The sequence below is a fragment of the Magnolia sinica genome, chromosome 3 (genome assembly GCF_029962835.1).
Source record: "Magnolia sinica isolate HGM2019 chromosome 3, MsV1, whole genome shotgun sequence".
Classification (NCBI taxonomy): domain Eukaryota; kingdom Viridiplantae; phylum Streptophyta; class Magnoliopsida; order Magnoliales; family Magnoliaceae; genus Magnolia; species Magnolia sinica.
The window spans coordinates 117,283,347-117,292,615 of record NC_080575.1 but is presented as its reverse complement, the minus strand read 5'-3'; the positions used below and the strand labels follow the sequence as shown (position 1 = coordinate 117,292,615).

The window sequence follows — 9,269 nt, the reverse complement described above, 5'->3', positions numbered from 1 at the left end:
TATTTGTATTTTTCCTCCATTCAAGTTTGTGTGACATTATCCACTAGTTGGATGAGGAATAAACATTACAGTGTTAGGAGAAAAATCCTTTCTCAACTACACAATAAAATCAAAATCAAAATAAAGTATAAAAAAATGGCAAACTATGGCACAAAAATTTATAGTTTTTTTTTATCCATAGAGTCGTGCTAATCCACCATGCTCTAAGGCAAAAATAAAGAAGCATCTTCCAATACAATGACAACTTTCTCTCTCATTATAGAATATATATTAATGCAATCCAATTAGGGTTTTTATAAAATTTTATGTAAAATTAGGAAATTGCTTGACGAGAGTACACTTCTTGACTAGGCTATACATATCTTAACCCAATGAAACTTAGAAAGTTTTTAACGGTGGGTATTCAATGATAAATGTTTCATCTGTTGTGGTCTACCTCATATTCGAATATGCTTTTTTAGCCCATGACAGAAAATTAGCTTGCAAAATGGATGAATCGTTACTAACCCACTGGATATAGGACCCACCCATTGGATTGAGTGGATCCCATGGTCCTTCCAACGGGAATACGGGGTAATAATTAGTTTCGTGGTCTTCCAACAACCAAATTGAAGAGTCATAAATTTCAACCCAAATTGACCTGATGGGTCCCTCGAATGGTGGACAGCTCGATCTCCACCTCACCCACCGTCCTGCTGTTGGTGACCGGAATAACGGATCGTCCGGTGGGCCCCACACAGACGATGGATCCGATCAGATGGGTCCTAATCACCTTCACCAGTGATGGGTTGCCGCTTCGGATGTCAGCATTTGAACGCTCGCCCCCTACCACGATATGCGGGCCACCAATGGACGGTCACCATCAACCGATCAGTCCAAAATTTTAACCAAAGTCAAGAGGCTGGAGCGTATTAGGTGAGACCCCGGATTAACCGAGGTGAGTGGGAACCCTGATTGTGGGGCCCACTGTGATGTATGTGATTACATCCACGCCGTCCATCCATATTTAAAGCTCATTTTAGGGCATGATCCAAAAAATAAATCTCAGGTAGACCGTAGTACAGGAAACAGTGGTAATCGATCACTGAAAACTTTCCATTGACCACAAAAGTTTTGGGAAGAGTGGAAAAGCTTGGTAGTTGGCTGGATGGAATCGTATCGGGTCCCATGCTAATATCACTCAATGTTAGCAAGTTGTGTAGGTCCCACCATGATGTGTGGGCTATATCCATACCGTCCACTCATTTTTATAGATCATTTTAGAGCATGAGCCAAAAATCCAAGTAGATCTAAAGCTCAAGTGGACCCCACCATAGAAAGCAATGGATATTGAATACTTACCGTTGAAAACTTCTTTGGGGCCACATAAGTTTTGGATCTACCTCATTTTTAGGTCCATGCTATAAAATAAGGTTATAAAACAAATGAACGGTTTAGATATAACACATGTGTGTTATTGTCAATAGTTTCAAATAATGGTGGGTATATCCTTTCAATGTACCACCATATTACAAACTAAAAAGGGAATTAAGCTTATCCCACGGTAACGGGGAACAGTCCCTCCCATGGGTAATAATGATGTTTTTTGAATCCCATCCCACCCAAAACCGTGGGATCGGTCCGGCCAAACAGGCCCACTTGTGGCATACTCTTGCTCTGGTGGTATACTCTCGGGTAAAATCCCACCTGTGAGTCTGTCGGGGTGTGTGTGTGCGCGTAAATTTTTATTATAATTTTTTTTAAAGAAAAAGAAAAAAGAAGAAGAGGAAGTTGATATTTGTGGTCCCTTCATCCAGATCTCTGTGACCTTATTAATAAGTTGGATGGCAAATAAACATTCAGGTGGCCCATGAAGTTTTTAACGGTGGGGATTCAATCACTACTGTTTCCTGTGGCTTGGCCCACATAAGATTTGGATCTACTTCATTTTGAGATCATCCCTTAAAATGAGTTTTCAAAACGGTTGGACACTGGATTTAAGGCATATACATCATTGTGAGCCCCAGGGTAGTAGATCCCGGGTCTCACCTAATCCGTTGCTAGGCACGTGTACAGTAATACTGTGGCCCGCAATTTAGAGAACCTGAGCATGGCCTCACTTTTTCCCTACGGGGTCATTTGGTAGTCCGGCAGAGGACACCGTTCGATACGCAGGAGTTCAAAAATTGTACGCGTACCAGAAACTAACTCAAACGGGTTGTCGGTAACTCACAACTCCCACAATCATATTGGAGTGGATTGCCTGCAGCTCTAAAGCTCTGTAGGTCCCACGGTAAAGTATATATTATATGGACGCCAATTTTATAAGAAAGCCTTTTGTAGGAAGTTCCTGGCAAGGATGCTGGATGTCGCCCACTGAAATGTATGTGAAAAATTCATTCCGTCCATTTGTTTTTTAAGCTCATTTTAGAACGTGATACCAAAAATGAGGTATGCAAAATTCAGGTGAGTCACACATGCATGTGAAAAATTCAATCCGCCCATCTATTTTTTGAGCTCATTTTAGGACGTGAGACCAAAAATGAGGTATGCAAAACTCAGGGGTGACACACGATAGGAAAAATTGGGGAAAGAAATTCCTACAGTTGAAACTTTCCTAGGCTCGACCTTGATGTCTATATGATGCGACCTTGTTGTTTATATGATATCTAAATTGTTTATAAGATTATTCCCAATGGTATGAAGTGAAAACACTGAAAATATGACTTGTTACAAAACTTTTATAGTCATAAGAATGCTTCAATGGTGCTCACCCAACTTCTACTGTTTAATCTTGTGTGGCCTAATTGAGAGTTGGATACAACTCATTGTTAGACGTTCGTCCTACAATGAGCTCAAAAAATGGATGGATGGGTTGGATTTCTCAAAAACAACTTGGGGCCCACATAGCATCCTTGTGTAGTAACTTCTCGTCAAATGTTCAAGCTGCTAAATTGACATATGCTGATATTTTAAGTATTTTCCTCGAAGCGCATCATACTCAAGTTGCTAAATCCATTAAAAGTTCTTCTACCTCTTCTTAAAGAGTGAGGCAGTATATGAAATCTATCTTCACTCGCCTTATTGACGCATACTGGCTCACTCGCGTATGTTTCTATATTTGCACTACCTCAGGGCGTAATAATTGTCACCTTATCACTGACCTTAGCAAATTGCATCTTTTGGGACTAGTTGCTCAACTTCATTTTGACATTGAGATTGCCATCACATCCTTGACGGTTGCTTAACTTTGGGTGTGCTCGGTGCTTTATTATGAGCTCCCATTTTATTTCAATGTTTTGAGTTTTTATATTTGATTTTGGTCTTCCTCCTGACCAAGATGTGGGCCTTTCTAGTGTTGTTCTCCTCCTCAAGTTGTGGAGCCTTTTGCTTTTTATTTCTTGCTCTCTTAGTATTTTAGGAGAATCTTTACCTTACTTCTCCTTGATACTACTAGTTTCTCAATGTATTTTTAAGCTTTTGGCTCCTGAAAGTAATGAATTCTAAACTTATCTTTCAAAAAAAAAAAAAAACATTTATCGCTGAATGCTTCTCCGGAAATGGGCGCCCGTGTAACGTGTACTTCACAGTAGACCTACAGAGCTTTATCCACATACAGCGTCCTTGCACGGGAACCTCCGTGTCCATATAATACATACCGAATGCATTGCTCACGTGCATTTCAGCGGGCTCCACCCAGCATCCCTGTACTGCCAAGGGCTTTTACAGGAAATCCGCGTCCATCTTATATCAGACGCGGTTTGGCTAGTGATGCTGCCACTGGCCACGTAGCTAGTGGTCGGTGCTACATAGGGCCACCATGATCTATGTGTTTTTATCAACACTATCCATTCATTTTTACGCATCATTTTAAATATTTATCCCCATATAAGAGGTAGATCAAAATTTCAAGTGGACCACACCATTGGAAACAGTAGTGATTAAACGTCTACCATTAAAAACCTCCTACGGCCCACTGTAATGTTTATTTGACATTCAACCTGTAGATTACGTCATATATGCATGGATGAAAGGCAAAAAAATAAATATCAGCTTGCTACAAAACTTCTGTAGCCCCAGGAAGTTTTAACGGTGAGAGTTCATCAACACTGTGTAGCCCACTTGAGATTTTGATCTACCTCATTTTGTTTTCATACCCTTAAATTATCTGAAAAAATGGATGGATGGCATGGATGACACACACACATCATGTTAGGGTCCACACCACCCACCACTAGCCATTGGCTAGTGGCAGGGGAGTAGCCAATCCGTTTTCAATTATATCCACTCTCCAGGCGGATCCAAAGTTAGAGTGAACCACACCACGCGAAACAGCAGGAATACGTCCAACGTAGAAAAATATAATTTTGTACCAAGCTGATATTTGTATTTCCGTTTATGGATGTTCGATTCACAGGTTGGATGTAAAATAAACGTCACGAGGGACCCTAAGAAGCTTTCACCGTTGGACATCATTTTTCCCACTGATTTCGTGAGATGTGGTCCACTTGAGACGTAGATCTGCCTCATGTTTGGGTTAGTGTCTTTAAAATAAGTTGACGAAACATATAGACATTATGGATAAAACTCATGCGTCATGGTGTGATGCACAGAGCTGAGGACGGTGGGACTACTCTGCAACGGAAACGGATTGGCTTCTCCCCCTGACACTAGTCAATGGCAGGTGGTCGGTGTTATGTGAGCCCCGCCATGATGTATGTGTTTTATCCATGCCGTCTATCTATTTTTACAGATCATTTTACGATATGAGACAAAAAATGAGGTATATCCCAATCTCAAGTGGAACACATTGCAGGAAACAATGTTGAATGAGCATCGACTATTAAAAACATTTTGGGGGCTATAAAAGTTTTGGATTAAGATGATTTTTTCCCCCTTCATTTGGGCCTATATGATCTAATCAACAAATTAGATGTCAAATAAATAGTACAGTAGGCCTTAGGAGGATTTTAATGGTGGATATCCAATTGCTATTGTTTTCATGCGGGTGGTCTACCTGAGGTTTATATCACTCTTATTTTTGGGATCAAGCCCTAAAATGATCCGTAAATATGGATAAACAAAATGGATGAAACACATACATTATGGTGGACCCACGGAGCACCGACCATCAACCACGGGCTGGTGTCCGGGGGAGTAGCCAATCCATTTCTGGTTTTAGATCATTTTAAGATATGAATAAAAAAAATGAAGTATATTAAAATCTCAAGTGGACCACATTACAGAGACAGTGTTGGATGAGGGTCGACCATTAAAAACATTTTGGGGGCTATAAAAGTTTTGGATCAAGTTGATCTTTGTTTTTTCTCTTCATCTGGGACTTTATGACCTAACCAACAAATTGGATGTCCAATAAACAGTATAGTGGGCCTTAGAAGGATTTTAATGGTAGATATCCCATCTCTATTGTTTTCATGTGGTGTGGTCCACCTAAGATTTATATTCCTATAATTTTTTTGGACCAAGCTATAACATGATATTTAAAAATGGATGAACAAAATAGATGAAACACATACATTATGGTGGGGCCCATAAGGCACAGACCACCGACCCCAGAGCTGATGGCATGGGAGTAGCCAATTCGTTCCCCATGTGCCAGAAACGGATTGGCTACTCCCTTTTGTGGGCCCCACTATGATGCACGTGTTTCATCTATGTCGTTCATATATTTTTATGGTATGAGACCAAAAATGAGTTATATTCCAATCTCAGGTGAACCATGTTATAGAAAACAGTGTTGATTGAACTTCTACCATTAAAAACTTTTTGGAGGCCATAAAAGTTTTGGATCAAGTTAATCTTTGTTTTTTGCCTTCATCTGGGTCTATATGACCTAATCAACAGATTGGATGTCAAATAAACAGTACAGTGGGCCTTAAGAGCATTTTAATGGTGGATATCCAATCGCTATTGTTTTCCTGTGGTGTGCTCTACCTGAGATTTATATTCCTATAATTTTTTTATATCATATCCTAAAATGATCTTTAAAAATGGATGAATAGAATGGATGAAGCACATACATCATGGTGGGGCCCACTGGGCACCGACCACCAGCCACGGGGCGGGTGGCAAGGGGGAGTAGCCAATCCGTTTCCCGGGCGCCGCGGGTAATCCGCGTCCAATCGTACCGGGGACGGGGATTTCCTGGGAAAGGGGGAATTTCCTGCGTCGGAAAGCTTGGCCGGACATACGGGTGATGTTTGTGAGAAATCCAACCCTTCCATCCGTTTTTCTAGGTTAGTTGAGGACATAGGGAAGAAAAAAACGGAAGACGCATATCCAAAACTTCAAGTGGGCCGCACGATAGGAAACAGTGGGCAGGAAAATGAATACCGTTGAAACCTCCCTTAATCCACCGTGATGTTTACATTCCATCCGTACCGTTCATAATGCCATTCTTACGGGGATGTACTGAAAATACAAAAAGAGTAGCGTGATCCAAAATGTTTGTGGCCCTACAAATGTTTCAACGGTGAGTGTTCAATCCTCACTGTTTCCTTTCCTGTAGCCAACTTGAGTTTTGTATCCGCTCCATTTTTTTGTCCCATTTCCTAAAATAATTTCTAATAATAGATGGACTGAGTGGATCTATAAAAAAAAAAAATCATGGTGGGCCCCACCTAGCTTCCGTCACAGGAACTTGCGAAAGGTTTTCAGAAATCCGCGTTCAATCGTCTGGATCATAGGTGCTTGTTTCTTGAAATAGGGCTAATGGATTTTATTTTATTTTTTCCCAACATCTAATGTTCACCCACCAAAATAATAGGTGATCAAATAATATTCATGATACATCTAAGCTGGGACCAATAATTTGTACGGTTTAATTTGAATTACTTGTGCATCATGCATGCCATTTCTAAATAAATTTTAAATTCCTGAGTATCATCAGGACACTCCACCTGAGTATTTAAAGTTTTTTTCTCGTTTGATAGAGGCCATGGTTAGCTGGCTTCTGAAAAATCCATGATAAAGACTAATGATGGAAATTACCGTTAAATCCCAAAACGCTTGCCACGTGTGTGGCTGTAATTAGGATGGTGGAGTACGCTACAAAATGCTAACATCGTATTATTACACCGACCGAAATGATAGCCGATTTCCATATACAACGGTAACCTTTTCCTAGTGTATTTATAGCTGCTCTGCCTTTTCATTTTCTCTATCTCTCCGTCTCTCATTTTCTATTTTTGCAGCTACTCTCTCTGCAGTCTCAAATTCCACACCAGATACCTCTTCCTTTCTGCTATAACCATCACTCCACTCTTCTTCTTTCATTTGGGTCTTTGTAGACATGGAAAGCGAGAGATATCTAAGTTTTTTGCTTGTGATTTCAATGGGATTGATGTGTTCCCACGCGTATGATTACTATGTTGGAAGCAAAGATGGTTGGGTATTGAACCCATCTGAGAATTTCAATCACTGGGCTGAAAGAAACAGGTTTAAAGTCAATGATTCTTTAGGTAATACAATCTCTATTTTTTCAATTTCATAATCTCTGTTCTGAGAAGTACATATGATGGTAGATTGATTTTTACATATGGTTCCTTTTTTTCTTTTTCTTTTTCTTTTTTTTCTTTTTTTTTTTTTTGGGATGTTTTCGTACATGTTTGATCTTTTACGTACGATGCAAGATGATATTAGATGTTTTCCCTTTTTTTAAATGGGTTTTTGTTTTTGGATATATTATTGAAATTTGAAAATTAGTTTTAAATTGATTTTCGCGAGAGGGGTGTTTTTTGTAAAAAAAGAAGAAGATGATTTTGGATTTATGATAGTGTTGGATGATGTTGTTAATGTATTTTTTATTTTTATTTTTATTTTTTGGGATGCAGTATTCAAGTACAAGAAAGGAGGAGATTCTGTGTTGATGGTAAATAGAGAGGATTATGACAAATGCAATACAAAAAATCCAATAAAGAGCTACAACGACGGCTACTCGACGTTCAGCTTTAATCGATCTGGTCCGTTCTTCTTCATCAGCGGGACTCCTGGCAATTGCGACAAGGGTCAGAAACTGGTGGTTGTGGTCTTGGCAGTGAGACAGAAACCCCCTCCTATCTCTCCCCTGCCATCTTCACCTCCTCCAACGTCATCTCCATCTCTTCCTCCATCACCATCTCCAAAATCATCTCCATCTCTTCCTCCATCTCCATCTCCAAAATCATCTCTATCTCCTTCTCCTTCATCTACATCTCCTTCTCCAACTTCATCATCTCCTTCTCCTTCATCCACATCTCCTTCTCCTTCATCTACATCTCCTTCTCCAACTTCATCATCTCCTTCTCCTTCATCCACATCTCCTTCTCCTACTTCATCATCTCCTTCTCCTTCATCCACATCCCCATCTCCATCTCCTTATCCAACTTCATCATCTCCATCTCCTTCTCCTTCATCTGAATCCCCATCTTTATCTCCTTCTCCGACTTCATCATCTCCATCTCCTTCTCCTTCATCTGAATCCCCATCTTTATCTCCCTCTCCAACTTTATCATCTCCATCTCCATCTCCTTCATCTACATCCCCATCTTCATCTCCTTCTCCATCTCTTTCTCCAATTCCTCTTACCTCTCCTTCTCCATCTACCTCGAACGAAGCGCCACAAGCTTCTCCACCAGGCACTGAAGTCCCATCTCCTTCAGCTCCACCTGGTACGTCTGGATCTTCATCTTCGCCAGCAGGAACCCCTCCACCTCCATCTTCTTCTCCTCGCACATCCTTGATTTCAGGTGTTTCTACTGTAGTAATGGCTGTGGTGGTGTTGGCTTCTTTTGTTGGGCCTTTTTAATCGTGACTTTTAATGACATGGGCTTGAATTGGTAAAGATTAAAGAGGAACGGTCGTCCATGCATTCTTTTGAATTTTCATTTTCATTTTCATTTTTTTAATAAACGGATTTTCAGAGATTGTGGTTAGTGTTTCGATTCCCCCCTTTGTAATAAGTTGTAATGTTTTGGGATTCTAATATTCAAGTAACTTCTCGTGTAATTTCATTTCTCCTTATCGGATTAAGTCAATATATGGTAAGTTACAATGAAATTGACCTCCATGGGCCTCACTATGTTATTTTTGAGAGATCCAAACCGTCCATCTGGTGAATCACAACACGTTAGGCCCTGGCTCCGCTCCGGAAACGGATTGGCTACTCCCCCTGCCACCAGCCCGGTGGCTGGTGGTCGGTGCTACGTGGGCCCCACCATGATGTATGTATTTCATCCATTTTTGCGTTTCATTTTAGGACTTTTCCCAATAATGAGAGGAAAATAATAGTG

General features: G+C 40.4%; 1 protein-coding gene across 1 annotated transcript; it reads left to right on the top strand.

Moving 5' to 3' along the window:
- The first annotated feature begins 7,146 nt into the window (after nt 1–7,146).
- On the top strand, nt 7,147–8,985 carry LOC131240915 (early nodulin-like protein 1). Its single transcript, XM_058239446.1, has 2 exons — nt 7,147–7,460; nt 7,833–8,985. The coding sequence occupies exons 1-2, from the start codon at nt 7,292–7,294 to the stop codon at nt 8,783–8,785; spliced, it is 1,122 nt and encodes a 373-aa protein (XP_058095429.1). The 5' UTR covers nt 7,147–7,291; the 3' UTR covers nt 8,786–8,985.
- The last annotated feature ends 284 nt before the right edge of the window (nt 8,986–9,269 follow it).

What these genes read in the sequence shown, in the direction of transcription:
- LOC131240915 (XM_058239446.1), top strand. Translation starts at nt 7,292, where the DNA reads ATGGAAAGCGAGAGATATCTAAGTTTTTTGCTTGTGATTTCAATGGGA. An exon ending in TAAAGTCAATGATTCTTTAG is followed by an intron (nt 7,461 to 7,832) that starts GTAATACAATCT and finishes TTTGGGATGCAG; the next exon opens with TATTCAAGTACAAGAAAGGA.